At 39.4% G+C, this 22444-nt stretch overlaps 2 protein-coding genes across 4 annotated transcripts; one reads left to right on the top strand and one right to left on the bottom strand.

Annotated features, from left to right (window-relative positions):
* Nucleotides 1-5854: 5854 nt before the first annotated feature.
* LOC128516182 (uncharacterized) lies at nt 5855-7347 on the top strand. 3 transcript variants are annotated; one of them, XR_008356747.1, is made up of 5 exons: nt 5855-6028; nt 6145-6190; nt 6299-6563; nt 6661-6937; nt 7030-7347. XR_008356747.1 is itself a non-coding variant. In XM_053490497.1 (4 exons), the coding sequence occupies exons 2-4, from the start codon at nt 6397-6399 to the stop codon at nt 7231-7233; spliced, it is 648 nt and encodes a 215-aa protein (XP_053346472.1). In that variant the 5' UTR covers nt 6147-6190; nt 6299-6396; the 3' UTR covers nt 7234-7347. The 3 variants fall into 3 exon arrangements, 1 of the variants encoding a protein (XP_053346472.1); XR_008356748.1 differs by having other exon boundaries at nt 5857-6028; nt 7056-7347; XM_053490497.1 differs by lacking the exon at nt 5855-6028 and having other exon boundaries at nt 6147-6190.
* Nucleotides 7348-20363: 13016 nt separating this feature from the next.
* Nucleotides 20364-22242, bottom strand: LOC128514723 (uncharacterized). The gene is made up of 6 exons (XM_053488555.1): nt 21628-22242; nt 21444-21519; nt 21077-21354; nt 20758-20823; nt 20569-20656; nt 20364-20446 (listed from the first exon to the last, which is right to left on the bottom strand). Exons 1-6 carry the CDS (start codon nt 21646-21648, stop codon nt 20364-20366), a joined length of 612 nt encoding a protein of 203 aa, XP_053344530.1. The 5' UTR covers nt 21649-22242.
* Nucleotides 22243-22444: the final 202 nt, after the last annotated feature.

Genomic DNA, 22444 nt, shown 5'->3' with positions numbered 1-22444 from the left:
GTAATATATTTTGTTCTAGTTATACCTGATGATACCGATTTTGGAGACAGTGATGCAGAATTAAGTGTTTCAGGTGAGCTGATATCACATATTTTGCTTTTATATAATGTCAGGTGTCCTTTAAGTGCAAAAACTCTAAATACTTATTTTTCTCTATCACTCTGTTAGGTGCGAACAGTGTCAGACATGCCAGTGATGTAGAAGAGGATTTTCATCCAGAACATCGCGCTGCTGAAGAAGGACGCGGACTTAACAATGCACTGGATGATTTTCGACATCAAATGTATGTTATGAATGAAATTTTTTATCATCTTAATAACCCGGTTTATACCAGTTACCCTACGGAGATTGTTTCATTATTGCATAATAATCTTGAATCGTTGAATAAGCGTGTCATAAGTATTGTAGATTTGTTAAGGAGATATCATTAGCTATGGCAGAGAAGCGTTCTAATAACACATCGGACGTAGAGAGTAAGAATAAAAAAATCAAAACTGATAATGAGTACACAACCTTGAACCCTTTCTTATCCGCTGTAATCAACCAGTTAAATGAAAATGTAACACCGCCCCACCATGTTGCTAGTCAAAGCGAAATTTCCAGTCAAAACTCAATCCCAAATGCACCCAATACACCAACAAGACAACAGGACATATTTTTTTAATTAAATCGTAATTTGTTAATGTTGCAAAATAGCCTAAATGATCAACCATCATCTACGCAGTTAAACCCTTATTTAATCGATGCAGTCAATCAGCTAAATGAAAGTTTGAGACCATCAGACCTAAGCAATACTCGGACTGAAGATTTTAGCCAAAACTCAGTCCCAAATGCAACCAATACACCAACAACGCAAGATGACATATTTTTTTTTATTAAATCGTAATTTATTAATGTTGCAAAATAGCCTAAATGATCAACCGTCACCTACACAGTTAAACCCGGATTTAATTGAAGCCGTCAATCGTTTAAACGAAGCATTGACCTTACCTTCTCAATATCACATCAGTAACGTCACATCTCCAGAAACATTTCAAGAACCATTACCTCCTGTAGATTTGTTTCATGATCTTAATCAAAGTCTTATAATGTTAAATGACAATCTGGTTAACTTAATCGATCCCCTGGTCAACGTTTCACAAAACTCTGTAACCGATAATCAACACACCCCTGAAACGTCAAACCCTCAAATAGATAATGCTGAGGAGAGGGTACTACCCCCTGTTGTTCAAAATGCACAATTCGGTAATGGGTTAGATCCTAATGTCAGGATAATTAATCGTGACAGATTCAACAACACAGAGATAAGGAGAAGGGGGAATTTTTCCTCGATCGCTAATGTTGACAGCTTTGCAGATTTTTATAATTATGTTTTAGAGATTTTAAACAGTTTGATAGATGTGGCAAATGAAATGATTTCGCCCAAGGATGTCGTCACTGTTGAAATTAGAGGTGATACACTCAATTTGTCTTCACGCATTCAGCTAGTTAATGGGTCCATCGATTTGCAGTCATTTCTGACCATGCTTGAAAATGCAATTCAAAGTCAGCGTTAAATTTTTACAGACAATACTCTTGAATCAGTAATCCAAATAGTTCGGGCACCTCGTGGTGGTACAGGTAATAGAAAAATGCATTCGGTCTTTAGTTCAGAAGTTGTCCAGAAAAAAATGAGACATCTGTACATTTTTCACAACAAAGACAACATGTGTTTTGCTTTATGCGTTTCACAACTTTTGAATCCAGGAAAAAGTAGTTTGCAAATAAAAAGATCACCAAGCAAACCCAACACAATGTTGGGTTAACTGAAGACACAGCAGTAACCTTCGCTGATGTATCAAAATTTGAGTCGTCTTTAAATTGTAAAATTGTAACCGTTTACTGTTTTGACAATAAGGCCGGATACTCTTTTTTTCAAACCAGCAAGACACCGCCTTGAAAATACGTTGTACTTGTTTTTGCATGAAAATCATTACTATGAAGTTAAAAGCATCTCGGGTCTTTTAGGGTTTAGTTACGTTTGCCGTTTCTGTCACTCAGGGTTTGAAAATTCATGGAAACATCGATGCAAATTTTACTGTAACATTTGTTGTAATTCAGATTGTAACAAGCATGTTCAAAAAGTAATTAAATGCCCAGACTGTTCGAGGTTATGTAGGTCCGAATTTTGTTTTGACGTACATAAAGCAAAGCTTCAGTCGAGCGATGGTGAATATTCATTGTGTGAAACTGCTTTCTACTGTAGTAAATGCAATAGCATAAAACACCAGAACCCTTTTAACTGTAAAAAACGTGTGTCATGAGAGGATGTGTAAACTCTGCGGCGAAAAACTTGACAGCGACACGGAACATAACTGTTTCATACAACCGGTAAAGAAAGAATTGCCAAATAGCAAATACATATTTTATGATTTTGAAACGAGACAGGAAACAGGAACTCATATAGCTAATTACCTATGCTGTATTAATTGTCATGGAAAGGAGTGGACGTTCGAAGGAGACGGTTGTGTTGCTAAGTTTTTTAAGACGTTTCGGTGTAACAAATACAAAGACTATACCTTTATAGCACATAATGCTAGAGGGTTCGATTCGTACCTTTTGCTAAATCATTTAGTGAAAGCGGGAATAACGCCTGATATCATTGCGCAAGGTGGTAAAATTCTATGCTTTAGCGATTCAGAGTTTCGTCAGTCCTACATCGATACCCTGTCTTTCTTACCCATGAAGCTTAGTAGCCTCCCCAAAGCCATGGGGTTTTGGAAAAAAAGAAAGGTTATTTTCCACATTTCTGGAACACCATAGATCACCAAAACTATGTAGGTCCTTATCCTGAGCCTAAATTTTACGGTGTAGATAGCATGATGCCTAAAGACAGAGAAGAGTTCTTCAAGTGGTACGCAACGGTATCTGACAAAGTCTTTGATTTTAAGAAAGAGATGGCTGAATACTGTGTAAATGATGTTGACATTTTGAGAAAGGGGTGCTTAGCTTTCAGGAATAAAATTCTCCAAAGTACAAAGGTTGACCCTTTTAAATGCATAACAATCGCTTCTGTCTGTATGAAAATCTTTAGGACCATGTTTCTTTCTTAAAACACATTAGCTATTCCGCCGCTTGACAATTACATCAATAGGCAGAAATCTTTCTCAACACCGTCAATTCAGTGGCTCAACTACATTTCGGTCACGCAAAATATACCCATTCGGCATGCTTTGAACGAGGGTGAAGTTAGGTTCGGGAACTTTTTTGTAGATAGTTACTGTGAAGTGGGTCAGACGCGAAAGGCTTTTGAGTTTCTTGGTTGTTTTTATCACGGGTGTGAAAAGTGTTTTCCCTCCATAACCCCGCATCCTCTTAGCTCATCTCACACTAGCTTCGGAGATGTCCGTCAAAAAACGATGGAAAAAATTAAAAACTTGCAAGAAGTTCATAATTTACAAGTTACAGTAATGTGGTAACACGAGTGGAATGAAGCGAAGAAAACTGATAACCGGGTCATAACCTTTCTAAAGGACTTTGATTTTCCGGAGCGTTTAAACCCTCGTGATGCTCTTTTTGGTGGTCGAACTAACGCGCTTCATTTACATTATGTTGCACAGCCGGGTGAGAGAATCGATTATTACGATGTCACGTCTCTTTACCCATACGTAAATAAGACAAAGACGTACCCGGTCGGTCACCCAACCATAATTTTTCGTAACTTTCAGCCTCTAGAAAATTACTTTGGTATTATTAGAGCAAAGGTTTTACCACCTCGAGGTCTGTGGGCACCTGTTCTTCCCTTTCGGGTAAAAAACAAACTCCTCTATCCTTTATGCGGAACATGCGCTGAGCACCAGCAAAAGCAGTGTAACCACTCAGATCGGGATAGAGCCCTTATTGGGACATGGGCGTCTATCGAAATTGCAAAAGCTGTGGAAAAAGGGTACAAAATTTTTAAAGTCTTTGAAGTTTGGCACTTTGACAATACATCCGACACTCTTTTTGCAGACTATATTAAAATGTTCCTAAAGACAAAACAGGAAAGTTCAGGTTATCCATCCTGGGTAATTGATGAAAGGACTAAATGTGAATACATTAACAAATACAAAAAAAATGAGGATATCGAGTTGGATCCGGCGTGCATTTCTGTTAATCCTGCTAAAAGATCTGTGGCTAAACTAGCAGTAATTCATGTGGGGTAAGATGTGTCAAAGACCTGACAGGTCGAACACCACTTTAATCAGTGACCCCTCTAAATTTTTAAAGTTCATGTTTTCTGATCTGTATGACGTAAATCAGTTCTCTTTTTTGAATGATGATGTTGCAATTGTACAATGGCGTCATGCAGACGAGAGACTGATACAACCAGGAAACGCTAATGTATTCATCGGCATTTTTACTACGGCATATGCGAGGCTCGAGCTATACAATTTGATCGATCGATTACAAGAAAGGTGTTTATACACAGATACTGACAGTGTAATTTTTGAAAGTAAGAAAGCTGACTGGATGCCGCCGTTGAGCGATTATTTAGGCGGTTTAACAAGCAAATTAGATGATGGTGATCAAATTTTAGAGTTCGTAAGTGCAGGACCTAAAACCTACGGTTACAAAACTCTGAAAGGAAAAACAACATTGAAAGCTAAAGGTATTACGTTAAATTACAACAATTCTGAAGTATGGGATCAAATTTCCATCAAAAGTATTGCAGTAACAGATCTAAAAATAATAAGCGTAAATAAAAGAAAATGAAAGACTCTTAAAATTATAACGCACAAAAATTAAAAATAGATGCAAAGTCACAAACAACGCGGTCACGGGTCGAAAAATAATAAGCGCAAATTCCAAATGTAAACCCATTACAAATTATATTGCACAAAACTGAAACACGAATTCAGCATTTTTCGAGTCACAAACAAAATCAGGTTTTCCGCTCATATTAAAATTTTTTGTGTGCTTATGCTCCTTTCCCTTTTGCTCACGTTCTCATGTTTTGCGCTTGCGTTTCAAAACTTTGCCGACAGAGTTTGATGTAAATTAGGGCGGGCTTTAGTGTCACCATTGGTTAACTAGTCCGAATTGACAGCTGCTCCTCTAGCCAATCAGTCGAAGGGGGAGATTACGTCACTCCAGCGCGACTCATAACTTCTGTGGATAACTCGTACAGGTGTGAAGATGGATAGCCCCCGTCAGCTGGCAAATGCTGGACAGTCTCAGGTAATTGGCCTTAATTGTTTTTTTTAATGGGTGACCGATAAATTTCTTACGTGCGTTATGAATATTTTCTGCAAGCTTTATGTTGTACCGAGTATTAAATAATTGATCACTTTTATTTATTTTGGTATTTTTACTTATTATTTCATGTATATTCTTAGGCAGTGACAAGGCTGCTTTTAGAGAGACTCTTGTCACGATTACAGGAGGTCATGCAGCGCTTGTATCTGGACCTGGATTATTTATATTTTATTTGCACAAATGATTTGACATTGATCACTTCACATGCAAGTCGCGAACATGTGCCTCACGAGGTAATGCAGTGCCTTTCAAACCTGTGTTCTGTTCTTTCTAATTGCCTGGACACAAGACGTACCCCTTCAGTTGTTGTAAATGAAACTGCTGGACCAACGGGCCGTCCCAAAATCACTGTATCTGAACAGCATCTCAGACGATTGATAGAAGTTGGTCTGACTGTATCTTGCATTTCAAAACTGCTTGGCATGTTAACACCAACCGTGGAACGAAGAATGCAAGAGTTTGGTATTAGTGTGAGAGGAACATACAGTCAATTGACTGACGAGGAGTTAGACAATCTTGTGGTTGCAATCAAAAGAACATCACCACACTCAGGCTACAGAATGATGAGAGGACACTTGAAAGCTCGTGGTCATCGAGTCCAGTGGAGCAAAGTCTGGGATTCTATGAATAGAGTTGATTCAGCTGGAGTCCTTGCTAGATTGTCACAACTTGGACATGTTGTGAGAAGATCATATTCAGTTCAGGCTCCTCTATCCCTCATGCATTTGGACACCAACCACAAGCTGATTAGGTACTGTAGGTTAAAATATTTTTGTAGACAATATTTGTACAGCAAGATATGTTATTCTGTTATTAAAACTGTTTAGGTACCTGTGTGCATAAGAGGTTTTCTTTTTTTATATTCAGATATGGCTTAGTAATATTTGGGGGCATAGATGGCTACTCAAGAAAGGTTAGTGGTGGATCTTTATTTGTGTGACCTCTGTGTGTACCATATGTGTGATACAATCATGAATTAATTGTGTAAGATGGCAATAACTTAACTAAATTATTTTATCAGATCATGTATCTGGGGGCCACAAACAACAACAGAGCAGAGACTGCTCTAGGTTTTTTTCTCGAGGCAGTAGAGAAGCATGGAGTTCCTTCACGGTATGTATGCAGATTTTAGTCTGTATGTCTGTCCTTATTAAATGTATTGTCTTAATGTGTAGGGTAAGAGCAGACCAAGGTGTGGAAAATGTGGACATAGCAAGGTGGATGTTCACTGTTCAGGGCTGTGGCAGGGGAAGTTTCATTTCGGGGAAGAGCGTTCATAATCAGAGGTAATTTTGTGTTACGTTAGTGTAGGTAATGTATTTGTTCTACTTTTTGAATTATAAATGACTAAGAAATAAGGTTGTTTTTGTCTCTTACATTTAGGATCGAACGATTGTGGAAAGACGTGTGGATGTCGGTTTCAAATGTGTATTATGATGTTCTACATAGTTTGGAAGAGAGTGGTTCTCTTGACCCATCAAACAGCCTTCATCTCTTCTGTGCACATTATGCTTTTCTTCCTCGCCTCCAAAGAGACCTAGAGACCTTCACTGATGCATGGAATGACCATTCCATCCGTACAGAACAAAATCTTTCCCCCAATCAGCTGTGGGAAATAGGACTTGCACAGAATGCAGTCAATGTTTCATGCGACATGGAGGTATGACTAATGATTTTATAAAAAAAAATTTTTAAAGCACAACACAATGTATGTTATGTCTATACTGTTCATGTTGTTGTTTTCTAATTCAGGACTTCAACATTTTTGTGCAAGACAGAACTTACCCACTGGAGGAGCAGAATGTTGGAGTAGTGGTCCCTCAGGTGGAGTGTCTGCTCTCTGAGTATGAAATGGCTCGACTAAGGACAACCATTAATCCAGTATCCCAGTCTAGAGACTTTGGACAAGATATTTACTTATCTGTGTTAAATTTTGTTCAGCAGCTTCTTGAATAACATACTTTGAAGCTCAAAACATCAGACTGTAAGTTATGATTTTTTTGTTCTGCAAAGTTTACAGTGTCATTTAACAACTGTGAAGTAGTACGCAGAAAAAAAACAAATCGTAGAATTGTTTGTTACGTGCGGCTGTAGTGCACGTATGTGCGCGTGCGCCCGTGGCTGCTGGTGCTGCTCTCTCTCTCTCCCTGCCTTTCTCTCTCTCTCTTGCTCTCCCTGCTGCAGGAAGTCCCGCCCTGATTGAGCGTGTCGTGACGTGCGACAGGATTGGCTGGCCGTGGAGAAGCGCGTCCTCTTAAGCTGGCTGGTGAAACCCGGAAGCGCGCGTGTTGGGAGTTGGAGATGTGTGTGTTGTGTCGGAGAGTGTACTTGCTATTTATTATAAAACTGTTGAGTCGCGCCGGTGTGTTTGTGGGTTGTACAGTATTGGTTTCTTTTTTCTGTTGTTTATATCTTTGTTTGGCTGTGGTTGTAAATATTGTAAATAGTTTTCGGTTTGGTTGTATATACTTTTTTTTTGTTGGAAGCAGTAGGGGTTGGGTGCCATTTCCTTTAAAACCCTGTTTCTCCTGTGTTTCTGTGATAGTTAGGGAGTTAGGTTAGTTTATGTATTTTGTTTAAAGTTTTCTTTTGATAGGTTAGTTAGCTTGTGGGAGGAGATAGGGGGAAGTTTTGTTTATTGTTTTGGCCTTGGCCCAACCCTGAAGCCTAGAGCTTCCTGTGTGTGTGTGTGTCTGTGTGTGTGTAAAATAAAGACCACGCACTCGCCATCCTGTTGTAAAGGATTTCTTTTTTTTATTTTCTTCTTGTTGCGGCCCTGAAACCTAGACTAAGGGGTCGTAACAAGTGGGGGCTCGTCCATTTCCCCAGTAACAAGTGGGGGGGCTCATCCGTTACTGAGAGTAACAAGTGGGGCTCGTGTGTTGCCCCAGTAACAAGTGGGGACTGTCCATTTCAGAGCATACTCGGCATTGGTTTGTTTGGCTGCCTTCTTAGGTTGGACGGTAGTTGTAAAACAATGGCATTTAACTTGATAGCCTTCACGCTAGCTCCTACCTTGGAGGAATTTGACCGGTGTCGTAAAGACGACTTGTTCAGCATTGCTGAATTTTTTTAAATTGACGTGCCACGTAAAGGTCTGAAAAAGGAGATAAAAAAAATATTGCTTAGCACATTAATTGAGCAACAGATTTTACCTCAGGTGGCTGGAGAGTACACTGAGGACGAGGACGCTTCAACGCTGACGGAGGTCGACGGTAAGCCGTCGGTTGCGCCACAGTCACCCTCCACGCCCCCCAGGCATAAGGTAATTAAATCACCCACAGTAACACCGATTGACAGATCAGAACAACTTTTGGTTCTAAAAACGAGGGAGGTAGAGCTGGAAATAAAACGAGAGGAAACGGAGACTCAAAGACTTCGGTTGCGGGAGCTGGAGCTTGAGATGGAGCGGGAGCATTTTCGGCGAGATTTCAGCCGGTTACACCGGGCTGAGAGCGCGCCGGAAAGTTCCCCTGCCTCTCCATCATTCGCTCAGTTACCTGCAGCAGCTGCGCCGGGTTCTTCTTCTCTCGTTTCTGCCCCAGTTACTACTTCCCCACCCCAGTTTGATATAAGCAAGCATATTGTTTTAGTACCTCCTTTTAGAGAGACCGAAGTGGATAGGTATTTTATAGCTTTTGAGCGTGTGGCGGCTACGTTACAGTGGCCAAGAGCAATGTGGGCTCTCTTGTTACAGTGTAAGCTGACTGGTAAAGCGCAGGATGTGTGCTCTGCGTTGCCTATCGAACAAAGTTTGGATTACGACACGGTCAAACAGACGGTCCTACGTGCCTATGAGTTAGTGCCTGAGGCTTACAGACAAAAATTTATGTCCCATAGGAAGGCAGATAGACAAACCTTTGTTGAATTTGCCCGTGAAAAACAAACATTGTTTGAGAAGTGGTGTGCTGCAACAAAAACTACCACTTTTGAAGCTCTTAAAGAGTTAATCTTGTTGGAGGATTTTAAAAATTGTATGTTTGAAAATGTTGTATTGCACCTGAATGAGCAAAAAGTCACTTCTTTGTCAGCAGCTGCTGTTTTGGCTGATGAGTTTGTGTTAACACACCGTACTGTATTCTCTCCTGTTATAAGAACTGATAAATTCGCTGCCCGTGGGGTTGAAGGGCAGGTGAAACCTTCAGCAGGCAGTGTGAAACCTGCAAGAGGGGGTGTTTTTAGAAGCTCTCAAAGTCGTTCAGGAGGAGGTAGGGTCTGTTTTTATTGTTTAGCTCCTGATCATCTGATTTCAGACTGTGAGGCCTGGAAGAAGAAAAACACATCAGTAAAATCAAAGTCTGTGGTTTTTATAAAAAAACAAACAAATCAGATTTTACCTGAGCAAACGGTGGCAGCGTATAAGCCTTTTATGTTACAGGGGTGGGTGGCAGACAGCCCTGGAGGCGTGCGCAGAGCAGTGTCCATCCTGCGAGATACAGGTGCAGCGCAGACGCTAATGCTAGCTGGTACACTTCCACTGTCTCAGACAACCTATACGGGCACTGATGTTATTTTACGGGGTATCGGAGCAGGCTGTATCACAGTTCCACTTCATCACGTACATCTTGAAACAGAAATAGTGACGGGTGTAGTACCTGTTGGTATTTGTACCGAACTCCCTGTTGAAGGAGTTCAGTTAATTTTAGGAAACGATCTGGCAGGTGGTGTTGTTTTCCCTCGCAAAATTGTGACAGAAAGACCAGTGACTGATAATGATGATGTTGGTTCCAACTTGCCTACAGTATTTCCATCATGTGCAAAGGCAGATCACCACCTTATACTCATGTGTTTATACTTTATGTGTTTAGGCTTAGGCATGATTGGGTATATTTTCTCCGTGGTATGTGCTTTAACGGACTGGTGGAGTACGTCCAAAATTTTTGCTTGGAGCGGAAAATGTTTTAGCGGATGCACTGTCGAGAGCGTGAATTTTCTTTTAGTCAAAATGAGATTTTGACTTTTATGGGTGGGGGTGTTACGTGCGGCTGTAGTGCACGTATGTGCGCGTGCGCCCGTGGCTGCTGGTGCTGCTCTCTCTCTCTCCCTGCCTTTCTCTCTCTCTCTTGCTCTCCCTGCTGCAGGAAGTCCCGCCCTGATTGAGCGTGTCGTGACGTGCGACAGGATTGGCTGGCCGTGGAGAAGCGCGTCCTCTTAAGCTGGCTGGTGAAACCCGGAAGCGCGCGTGTTGGGAGTTGGAGATGTGTGTGTTGTGTCGGAGAGTGTACTTGCTATTTATTATAAAACTGTTGAGTCGCGCCGGTGTGTTTGTGGGTTGTACAGTATTGGTTTCTTTTTTCTGTTGTTTATATCTTTGTTTGGCTGTGGTTGTAAATATTGTAAATAGTTTTCGGTTTGGTTGTATATACTTTTTTTTTGTTGGAAGCAGTAGGGGTTGGGTGCCATTTCCTTTAAAACCCTGTTTCTCCTGTGTTTCTGTGATAGTTAGGGAGTTAGGTTAGTTTATGTATTTTGTTTAAAGTTTTCTTTTGATAGGTTAGTTAGCTTGTGGGAGGAGATAGGGGGAAGTTTTGTTTATTGTTTTGGCCTTGGCCCAACCCTGAAGCCTAGAGCTTCCTGTGTGTGTGTGTGTCTGTGTGTGTGTAAAATAAAGACCACGCACTCGCCATCCTGTTGTAAAGGATTTCTTTTTTTTATTTTCTTCTTTGTTGCGGCCCTGAAACCTAGACTAAGGGGTCGTAACAGTTAGCTTTATTTTTCTTAATGTATAACTAATGTGGTAAATGTGTGTATGCACACCTTTGACATGACAATAAATAAAAGCAATGGCTTTTAAAAGTTTATTATTATTATTATTAACATTGCCAAATACCTCTTGTAGTGGCAAACTTCTACACCAAGGTTCCCTTAGAAACACTAACATATCAATGAAATGCAACGTTAGTACCTTATAACAGATATAAATTTAAGAAGAGCTCTGTAACAGAGCGGCTTGATTTGAACAATTTGAAATGCAATTGCAAGTTACATAACTTGTATCAGATATAAACTCCAGAAACAGCATTTCAATTCAATTCAATTCAATTTTATTTGTATAGCGCTTTTAGCAATTTTCATTGCCGCAAAGCAGCTTTACATAGTCAAAAGAATTATTTAGGTTTGTATGAAATGTGAATTTGTATGAATCAAAATGGTCAGTTTGTCCCTGGTGAGCAAGCCGAGGGCGACAGTGGCAAGGAAAAACTCCCTGAGATGGTAATAGGAAGAAACCTTGAGAGGAACCAGACTCAACAGGGAACCCATCCTCATTTGGGTGAAACAGAAAGCAGTAAATGATCTGCATTTATACAGTGTGTAGGGTGGGAGGCAGTTCAGCTATAATAGCTGATGTTAACTGATGTTAATATGGAGTCCAGGTAGTTATTGAAGACCCAGGTAGACTTGTAAGAAGTTCCAGTCATGAACTATCGAACTGTCAAGTCCCCAGAGAAACAGTTGCCAACACCAGTCAAGGCCAGAACCATTTTCTAGGTAGAGAGAATCATTCCCAGACACCAGACGCATCCCAGAGAGACACACGGGGCATCCATGTGACGAGATCTTCAGCCAGAAGCGGGGCACCAGGATGGGTCAGACAGGTCCGGAGGGCAGAGAGAGTCTGGATCACTGGCAGCTCAGGAACGACATGTGTAGCTCGACAGAGAGAGAGAGAAGGAGTGAAAGGGGGGACAGGAGGAGAGAGGAAAAAGAAAGGGGGGGAAAGAGAAGAAGAGGAGAGATGGCAGTTAGGTATGGTCACAGTCACACAATGTATAATGTGAATGTATATTAACTGTAGAGTGCAAGCAGAGACTCCGGCAGGACTAACTATGACAGCATAACTAAAAGGGAGAGCCAGAAGGAAACACAAACATGAGGGCTTCCTGAGATGTAAAGCAAACAATCACCTCACCGTCAGCAAACCTGAGTGATCAATGAGAGTGAGGAAGACAGCATCCAAACATACCAGTTCACCATAATACTCTACGTCCATGAGTCCCCCAGATCTGCTCCTTTACCTATGGCAAATCTATTTATAAAAATGCTTGGCTAAATAAATAGGTTTTTAGCCTGGACTTAAACACTGAGACTGTGTCTGAGCCCCGAACACTATTTGGAAGACTATTCCATGACTTTGGGGCTTTGTAAGAAAAAGCTCTGCCCCCAGCTGTATTTTTCATAATACGCGGTACTGACAAGCAGCCTGCATCCTTTGATCGAAGTAGGCGTGGCGGATCGTAAGACACTAGCAGTTCGCTCAGGTACTGCGGCGCGAGACCATTTAATGCTTTATATGTCAAGAGTAGTATTTTAAAATCAATGCGAAATTTCACAGGGAGCCAATGGAGTGAAGATAAGATAGGGGTGATGTGCTCATATCTTCTGGTTCTGGTGAGGACTCTCGCTGCTGCATTCTGGACTAGCTGAAGCTTATTTATGCATCTAGCTGAACAACCAGACAGTAAGGCATTACAATAGTCCAACCTAGAGGTGATAAAAGCATGAACTAGTTTTTCTGCGTCGTTTAGCGACAATAAATTTCTTATTCTGGCAATATTTCTGAGGTGAAAGAATGCTATCCTGGTAATATTATCTACATGTGCTTCAAATGAAAGGCTGGAATCAATAATCACACCAAGGTCTTTCACTGTTGCATTTGATGGAACAAAAAGGCCATCTAAAGTTACGGTGTGATCTAAAATTTTACTCCTAGCTGTATGCGGTCCTATGACTAGAACTTCTGTCTTATCCGGATTTAGCAGAAGGAAGTTAATTAGCATCCAATTTCTTATGTCCTGCACACATTGCTCAATTTTAGTAAGCTGTTTTTTCTCATTAGGTTTTGCTGAGACATATAACTGTGTATCGTCAGCATAACAATGAAAACTAATACCATGCTTACGGATTATGTTGCCCAGAGGAAGCATGTAAAGGGAAAAAAGCAGTGGACCTAAAACTGAACCCTGCGGAACGCCAAACTCCACTAGAGAACATGGAACACATTTCAGAATTGGAATTGCAATTTAAGTATCTTAATGTAGATAAAATACTGTAGACCTCCAACAAGTTGAGATAGGAAATATGTTAACAAAAACTGTATCACTAAAGCATGTGGTTTAAGAAATAAACTCAAATCCAGCACCTAGAGGATATTTAAACCCTGCTACAGATGGAGCCACGCCAAATAGCCGCGGAAGTGTGAATTGAGTACGAATGGCGTACGGCTGCCCCATGCACGCCGTAGTCCCCCCTCCTTTTTCTTCGAGAAAGGCGTGTCAAGATTTCACAGTAAACACACCCATTCAAGCCCTATTTATGCATTGTCCTGGTTCCACCACTAGATGGCGCTTCGTTCTCAAGGACACGTTAACACAAGCCAGCAATTTAGCTGCGCTGAGTTGCAATCACGTGATTTTAACAACCCGCTCCCACCCCCGCCGAACTGACGCTGCCAAACTGCACTAGAGATGAAGATGGCGGCTTAATGGACTATTCGCGGTAAGTGGTGTTTTAATTTATAAAATTTGTTTGGGATTAGTTTACAGTTTATTTCTTAGTTTAGTTTTTTACCGGCCGTTTTGAAAATCACTGGCAGCACCAGCAGCGGTCAGATGTAACTTAAGATAACTTAATGATCTGTTTACCAAGTCTGGAGTTAACATTACAGCTTACTGTCAGTGTCACACACTCACAATGTCACTCTTCTTTAACTAAAAAAGACACTAAAGCTTCGAAAATACTCTTAATGTCCCTATTACAAAAGCTGCACTACCGAATGAAGAGTGTTTGTGTTTTATAAAAATGCCTTTAGAATCTGACCGCGTGCTGTCTGGATAAATTCAGCATTTATTTATTCTTTGGGTAAGAGTTAATCTGCAGGTTATTTCTGTGAATATAATGTGATGCAGTTCATGAAGGACACAAGCTGAGGATAGATTTACAGGAGCTCGCGAGCTAAACGCTCATAACCGGGTTTATATTTTTCTCAGTTTGGCCGTGACTTTGCGCGGTAGCGCGAGCGCTTAGTTACCGAGCTGGATAAAAACTCTGAAGTGTTTATCAGTTAAGGAGTGGGGGGAGGGGAGGTGTGTGTGTGGGGGGGGGGGGGGGGGGGGGGGTTGCCGGGGGGGTGAGGGGGGCTTCAGTATTTTGGAAGTTATAGTTTGGCTTCAGAGATGAACTAATATATACGAGTGTTATATCGCCTAACTTATTTGTATGAAAAGCGCATTTTAATTTAATGCAGACGATAATACAGACAGACCGGGGTTAACACTAACAAAGTTCACTGGTTAAAGTTATCCCAGTTTATTTACATCCCAGAATTCCCCAAAACAGTAGGTTTACTAATATCTTTTATATTTATTACAACTAGATATTCTGTAAAGTTTATTTATTTTTGTCTCCACTAAATTCTCCTGTTGTCTTTAAGCAGAGCTCCGCTGTGGAGGATTGGGGGGTCAGACGGATGACGGTTGGCCTTTTGGAGCTACTGGAGGAGCCTGAACAAGCTGTTGAGGGAGCTGTAGGAGGGATGACGTCACAGTGCAACAGCTTTAGAATTATGTTTGGTCAGGTCTACGGTATATTCTAAACATAGAATTGCAAAACGTCTAATACTTTAGGGGGGAAACAAAGAATTAAACTGTTCCATCTTTAATATTTTTTAAAAATGATATTTTAATATAAAAGAACCAGATAGAGACTGATAAGCAGCTGGTGTTATCCGGGTATTTTAATGACCTTTAAGCAAAAATTAAACATGTTTTCACCTGTTTTATACAAATTATTGTTTTACCTTTGACTAGTTTTGGAAGAATAAATTTTATTTTTAAAGTCATGTGTGCGTGTTTTAATTGTTGGGGGATTGTTTGTGTATTTAAAAATACATTTACTTAAACCAACAACTTCAATGTGCAAAAAATGGGACCTGACGTTGTTTTAAATAGTTAAAGAGTTGGGCTAATAATAATAATTATTATTATTATTACTGGTTATAGAAACAAATGAAAACAACAGTTGAACACTTGATATACATACACATATGTATCTGTGCTGGTTTGTGTTTGTGATTATGTGACCCATAATCATTTTTTTCTCAGTATAAATTTCTGGGGGGTTTTAAGAACTCCATTAAAAGAGCAAAGACAAACTTAAAAGGAGTGGAAGGTAAGAAACTTCAGTGAAGAATACTGACTAAGACATGGTGCTAATTGCTCTGTGTGTGTGTGTGTGTATGTGTGTTTGGCGGGGGGAGGGGTACTTCAGGCTTACTTGTCTGCGCAATGTTTGTGTTAAACCAACGGAGAAATGCAAAGAAAACGGAGACACACACACACACCTCTCATCCACAAACGCTTTAACTGTTGTCTTGTAAATCGTTGATTAAACCTATGAACACAGCTGTTCAGCATCAGTCCTAAACACAAGCGCAGGGTCTGTTTTTGTCCTTAATTAAAAGACACCAATATGTTAATAATTTACACAATGATAACATGTTGTTTATGTATAATGTTTATTTTGCGGGAAAAGGTAATAAGCAATATTTAAAATAAAACAAACCAGGAAGTAAGTGTTTCATACATTAAGGTGCTGTGTATAACCAAGTGCCCCAACAGACATAGCAACAGTGTGGAGAGTGTGTGCGCTGTGGGGGATTGGAAGTCGAACGAAGATAATCATTTACAAGACAAAAGATGTTCAGAGGTGTGTTATGCCCCCCCCCCCCCCCCGGATTGCCCCCCATTACGCAATCGCTATCTTCAAAGAAAAGCCGCCGCCCCTTTTCATTCAAACGCGTTAGCGAGTGTTTTTCTTTTCCTCCGCTCGGTTTTGTGAACACAGTTGCGTTCAGTAACATGGTGGAACCAGTTACCTAAACAGCAGCAACAACAACCATTATAATCACACTTTGTTGAATTTATATGGCTTAAATATTTCGCGGCTCTGTCCTCTTTGCATTGCTACGTGTTTATTTACTTTCTTTTCGCATCGCACGTAATGCACTCTAAAATCGACACTATCCAACTTGGAAATGATATAATATTCAATCAAACATCACCTTATTAAAAGTAACGAATTTGTCACTACTCTTCTCTCATGCAGCACGGCTAAAAAGATAATAAAAATTACATCAAAGTGCTGCAGGTTTGGTGTCTGTGTGCTTTTCCTAATCAGAGTTAGACGGGGGGGCATTTTGTGGCTGATCCAGTTACACTCTACTTAGATATTACACAGAGGGGAGTTCACTTCTGTCCTCTTCATCCTAGCTTAATTTCATCTCATGAAATAATAGTAAGTTTTGTAAAGTCTGAGTTCATCTCCCCAGCCAGTGTATGGGTCATCTCCCCAGCCAGTGTATGGGTGTATGTGTATAGGGTAGCATCATGGCAGGATTGGTGTAACTTTTATTATCTTTTTAGCCGTGCTGCGTAAGAGAAGAGTAGTGACAAATTCATTACTTTCGTTACTATTTTGTCTGCAAGTGAAATACATCGATACGTTAATAATTTACACCACGATAACATTACTGCAGAAGGATCTAGACCGATTCGAACCGTAGACAGGGTTTATTTTGCAGAACATTAAAAAACACCCATGTCCAATAAAACAGTGCATCTTTAATAAGCCACATTGGTTTTGAGTCAGTAGTAAAATTAACGAAAGACTGAGAAGCCCCGTGATTTTATATATATATATATATATATATATATATATATATATATATATATATATATATATATATATATATTTTTTTTTTTTTTTATGTTCAAATTAACGTTTCAGAGTAGCCTATATAATTTGTCATCTGTTTACAGCGTTGGCTGATTTTGTGATTGAGACCCATGGGTTACATTAAAATATTTTTATTAGTAGTAGTAAGCCAGTCTTTAGTAACCTTGGACAAATTACAATATAAGCCCTCTCCCGCGCACGCGCTCTCTCTCTCTCTCTCTCTCTCTCACACACACACACACACACACACACACACATACACACACAAACAAATAAAACATGAAATCGCGTAAAACCAAATGAAACTATGGCAAAAATATATAAGCAGTAAAAATTACAGTAGTATCCTGTAGGTGATTCCTGTCCTGATAACAGGCGCTGACCCTCTGGAACTGTTTAGTTCTGTTAGTATTGTGTTCAGGTGTGAATGTTTAAAGGGATTTAATCTGTCTCTGCTGCCGCATCTATTCACCGTAGTGATAAGTGATTAATGTCCCATCAGATCTTTAATGGGGAAACGTTATGCTGGTTAAATGACTAAAGACATACTGATCCGTATGGACAGATATTTGTTCCAGATATTATGCGTTATTAATCGATTTGTTATGCCAATTTTTGACTATCAGCGAAAAAAAACATCAGCGAAAACATCAAAAATATAACGAAAACAAACCCAAGCAGGAGTTAAATTTTAAGCTTTACTTTGCAGCAAAATATTATCTACCAGTGTATTAAACGGAAATAGATAAAATACACCGTAATGTAAAATACTGTACATAGCCCGCATCTGTATTCCGTACCTACAACGACTGGTATAGATAAATAACAGATGTTACCGTGTCTTTAAGTATTATTAAGGATGTCGTGAAAAATATTGCAATAAGTAGTTTTATTAATTAATTAATTTAATCATTAATTAAAAATAGCATAAGCATCATGGGTTGTGTATTGAGGGATTTAAATCTGTTTTATGAATCGTTTTTATCCCTCTTTTTTACCACATCATCTATTGATGAAACTATGTTGACGTAAGTTATGTTATATATATTAAATATAGTAACCGGCTGCTTGGACACTGCAGAAGCAGTCAATGCTCCATCTGGCGGAATTATACAGCATTGCAACCATCTTTTTAGAAAGCGCATGGGGGCGTTTATGGGGCGGGGCATCGTTAACTACATCATCGCGGGGGATCACATTCCGTGCACGGATCGATCATGGTCCTGTCACGGTCCTGTCATGGACCTATCATGCTCCAAGCGGCTGTTTGACGTGGCTCCCACTGTAAATGCTCCCCCTGATTTTATGGCTTGTACAATGATGCGTTTAAAGTCTTATATGTTGTCATGTGTGCCACTGGAAAGGTAACTGTATTAGTGCAGGCGCTCACTATTGGGTAGCATATGGTGTGCTGTGGCATTCTGATTTGACAATCATGGTCAAACTTTAAAATTATTTGAAAAGCTTTCTGTTCCGAAAGCAGTAGAGGCTTATGCCCTTGGCCTGTAATCCACTGCATGACTCTCGGAACAGTGAGGTCGGATGGCTCGGTTTCCACTTCTGCTGCATCTTCAGCACTCTCTATAGTTTTGAGTAAAGAAAGGGGGAAAACAAGCAAACAAGTGTTACTGCAACAAAGTACTGAGTTACTCTGCTTTTACAGCAATATTTTGTTACACTGAAAAGACTGTTGATCTTAAATTTCATTTTCTAAAAAACTCTCTTTTTTGATCCCAGCTCAGTATCTCAGTTTTGATGCCGAAAGTCATATCTTGGACAGCCTGAGAGTGAGTAGTGTTGGTCAGTATTATTTTGGGATAAACCATCTCATCAAGAACATTAATAATAATAATTTTAAAAAATGTACAATACAGTGCAAAGCCCACCTCCACATTCAATTTCTTGTAGGAAATCTTGAAAGTAGTTTATGATTTTGCTCTCTACCGAAGCCCTTGAAGTTCCTCTCGCACTCATTTCAGGAGCAGCATCCGGCTGGAAAAACAACAAACTGTCAGTAAAACAAAAAATTAGTGTTCGGTTCAAAAAACAACATTATTACAAACATTCGACTTACTGTACAATCCTCCCCAGGAACAAACAGACTCTTGCAAAGATTTGGATGCTTATTAAGTATGTCCAGCAGTCCATACAGCTGGAGGCCTTTGCGCAAGTCTCCAAGCATTGGTGTAACTCTAAATGTTGCATGGAGAACAATTGCGCTTGTGGAGAAAACAAAAAAGTGACAAATTTAATATACAAAAAAAAAAGAAAAAAACTGTGCAAAACTAATAACCAATATAGCAAAAGTTTGTTAAAGTGGTAAGTTAACAAGCAACACTGAATCGTCTTTCAAATGTCCTTCATGACACAGACTGCTTAAAAGATTATTGGAAGGGCAATTATGTTCCATATTTACCGAATTATGGCATCTTTTTGGTCTATGTTGAGTGGTCCTGTGTATCCACAGCTGATAATTTCATCTGTAAATTCAGTCAGATCAGCTGTCTCTTCAACCTCATGAAAAATAGTAACAACAGGATACCAAATTAACAGTACATTATTACTTTGTGATAAAATTCAAACCAACAATGCAATATACTACAGTACTCAGAGTGAAGTTACCTTTGAGATCAACAGCGAGTATTCAATATCATCTACATCATCCTTGCAAATTCTGAGGACATCAACCTCCCCAGTGGTGAAATAATAGTAGCACCACTCTCTTATGAAACATGGGGCTGGGCCACCTTGAGCTAAGCTAACTGCAAAGATCTCTCCAGCAGTCCTATTATTCCAAAGTGAGATTATAAAAAGCACTCAGTCAATGCCATTACACATAATTAAGAAAAAGAAATAGCTACAAATGTTACAAACCTGAAGAGACCATTGTCAAGGTCACTGTTGGAGTACTGTGGACTCTTTGCTCTCTGACCCAAGAAGAGGCGTTTTTCAATGCCACTGATCATTTCTTAATAATATATTAAGAACAAAACTGTGTAAATTACCAAATAAATGTTATTTCTTTTTGTTACAGCTTTTCCACTTTTATTATACCTAATAACTTGCCTGTAAGAAACTCCTTTCGCAAAGCACCAGAGTCGATTCCAGCTTCGCCAATGAAGGTTACCTTTAGCTGGTTGACTGGATTTCCTTTTTTTTGTCTTTGCCACTGCTTGAGCCCCCTCTCTAGTAGATTGTCCCGTAAGACACAAATGTGAAAGTGGTTTTCTGCATTTACTCGGCTAGCATGCAGCTCCAGAAGACCCTCTAGACTGTGGCAGGAGATATTGAGATAGTAGCCAACAAACACTGTAACGTTTACTGATTTTTTTTTAGACATTTATTGAAAAAGTTTACCATAATACTTGTTGAGAGCTTGAATTGCCTGTTGTATCATCAGTAATACAAGGATCATCATTGTGTAAAAAAGACTCCACTGTAATGTGAAGAGAATAAAGTGTTTATTTTTTCTCCAGTGACACATGTGGCAATAAAGCACAAAGATTTATAACATATCTGTTTCCAAGAGCTATGTTTCCTAAAGTGTGTGTAACTCACATAGATTTTGTTCTCCACAAAGGCTGGCATGCAGTTCAAGATTGTCCACAGGAAACTTCAGCTGACATATTGGGCATGGTAAAACAGACTACAAACAACAACAACAACAACAACATATTAAATAATATAAAAGCACCATGGGTTAGAGAAATGTTTTATTAGGGCTGGAGAGTTTTAATGCCACATTACCTCAGATGAAGAATTTTCTTGTTTCATCTCATCCAAATTGCTTTCTGAGACAAACTGGACTTCTGTCTGCTCCAACAACAAAGAAATTAAAAGCATATCATACAAAGCGCTTCATCATAAATGTATGTATGTGATTAGCAATCTACTGACAAACATACACTGAAATCATTTGGTATTCTTTTGAAGGTTTGAACACAGTTCTAGATCTAATATAAAATCAATGTGGAATGTTAAATTAATAAAAATTAAACATTTATAATTTATATTCATGAAATACATCATGAAATCAGCAAATAATTAAACAGCATTACTCCATTACCTCTTCATTTGAAGATGCTGAATCATGTGACTTGCAAACCTGAATGTGGAGAGCCAGCACCTGCAGGGGCATGCTTTTGTTGCACATTTGGCAAGTAGCCTTTGGCATTTTTTTGAATTTTCTGGCATCATTAGGGAGAGGATTAAGGTCCAGTTCCTCTTGCAGAGGAACTACATACAGCATTGTCTTTCCAGATGCAGAGGCAGTTTTGATTTGGGATCCAGTGTAACCTTCTGAGTCTGGAGGAATAATGTTTAGCCGCCTTACACCACACCCCCCTATAAACAAAGATAGAATTAACATGACATTTTTCTATAACCAAATACATACTGACTTAAGTGATAATAAAGAAAAATTGTAAAGTCACCAGTAGCCTTATAAAGCATCCATCCTCCACTCAAACCCTCCATTTTTGGGAATGCTTCATACAGTAAGCTGGAAAACTATTAAAAATGCAAAGAAACTCACTCATTTTGAATTTATTATTTTTACTAGTGATTCTAGTATATAAACTATTTTTTTCCCCAAAAAATTCAAACGGACTACCTTACCTCTGAATGTGTCATGTCCATTGTAATTGAGATTGTCCTTTTGCCAAGCCCTGCTTACACAGGCTTGAGTTCATGTGAAGGTGAAGGGGTGGTCTCAGAATTTTTATCCAGGAGATACACATTTAAATCATAAGGTTTAAATGCTTTTGCAGGCTTGGTATGTGTTCGGGATGCTAAATGTATTCTTTTTTTTTCCACAGATTGCATGTCTTCGAAACATGCTAGGAAAGGCCCTACAAGGAAAAGAAAATGTATTTATTTTTGTTTTCCAACATAAAATTAATGTTGGTAGATAAATAGTCATAAAAATAATTTCATGTTTAACTAAGTTTGTTTAACTTTGTCAACTACTGTACTGTAAGGGGTTAACTATGTACAGAGTGCCTGCAAATTAAAGATTTTAAGTATTTGATTGGGCATCCACGCTCTGTGTGGCCAGCAAAATGCACCTGGCCATGTCCTGATCAATGGTGGTATTTGTCTGTCTTTGTTCTTGCACTGCTGTCTGCTGGCCCTGACCCTGAACTTGACCTTGTGGACGTGGTGTTACAGGACTCTGATTAAGAGTCTGTGTTAGCACAGAGATGAGGCTCTGTGCTGCACTAACCACATCCAGGTACTCTGTCTGCTAAACACAAAGTTAAAATTAGAAGTAATGCAAGTATAATGAGAAACAATGAAAAAAAAAAAAGTTTATATTGAGCATTCATAAGGTATTCAGAACACTTCAGTTTTTACAATGTTGTTATTATATGGTAAAATAAATTCTTTTTTACTCCACAATGACAACACATTTTTGCACATTTATTAATGAATA

The sequence above is a fragment of the Clarias gariepinus genome, chromosome 2 (genome assembly GCF_024256425.1).
Source record: "Clarias gariepinus isolate MV-2021 ecotype Netherlands chromosome 2, CGAR_prim_01v2, whole genome shotgun sequence".
In the NCBI taxonomy this organism is placed as follows: Eukaryota; Metazoa; Chordata; class Actinopteri; order Siluriformes; family Clariidae; genus Clarias; species Clarias gariepinus.
Note: the sequence above shows the minus strand (reverse complement) of the source record. Positions and strands in the feature narration are given on the sequence as shown.

What these genes read in the sequence shown, in the direction of transcription:
- LOC128516182 (XM_053490497.1), top strand. Translation starts at nt 6,397, where the DNA reads ATGCAGATTTTAGTCTGTATGTCTGTCCTTATTAAATGTATTGTCTTA. An exon ending in AAGAGCGTTCATAATCAGAG is followed by an intron (nt 6,564 to 6,660) that starts GTAATTTTGTGT and finishes TCTTACATTTAG; the next exon opens with GATCGAACGATTGTGGAAAG. An exon ending in ATGTTTCATGCGACATGGAG is followed by an intron (nt 6,938 to 7,029) that starts GTATGACTAATG and finishes TTTCTAATTCAG; the next exon opens with GACTTCAACATTTTTGTGCA.
- LOC128514723 (XM_053488555.1), bottom strand. Translation starts at nt 21,648, where the DNA reads ATGGACATGACACATTCAGAG. An exon ending in AAGAAAATTCTTCATCTGAG is followed by an intron (nt 20,657 to 20,757) that starts GTAATGTGGCAT and finishes TGTTGTTTGTAG; the next exon opens with TCTGTTTTACCATGCCCAAT. An exon ending in TTGTGGAGAACAAAATCTAT is followed by an intron (nt 20,447 to 20,568) that starts GTGAGTTACACA and finishes TTCACATTACAG; the next exon opens with TGGAGTCTTTTTTACACAAT.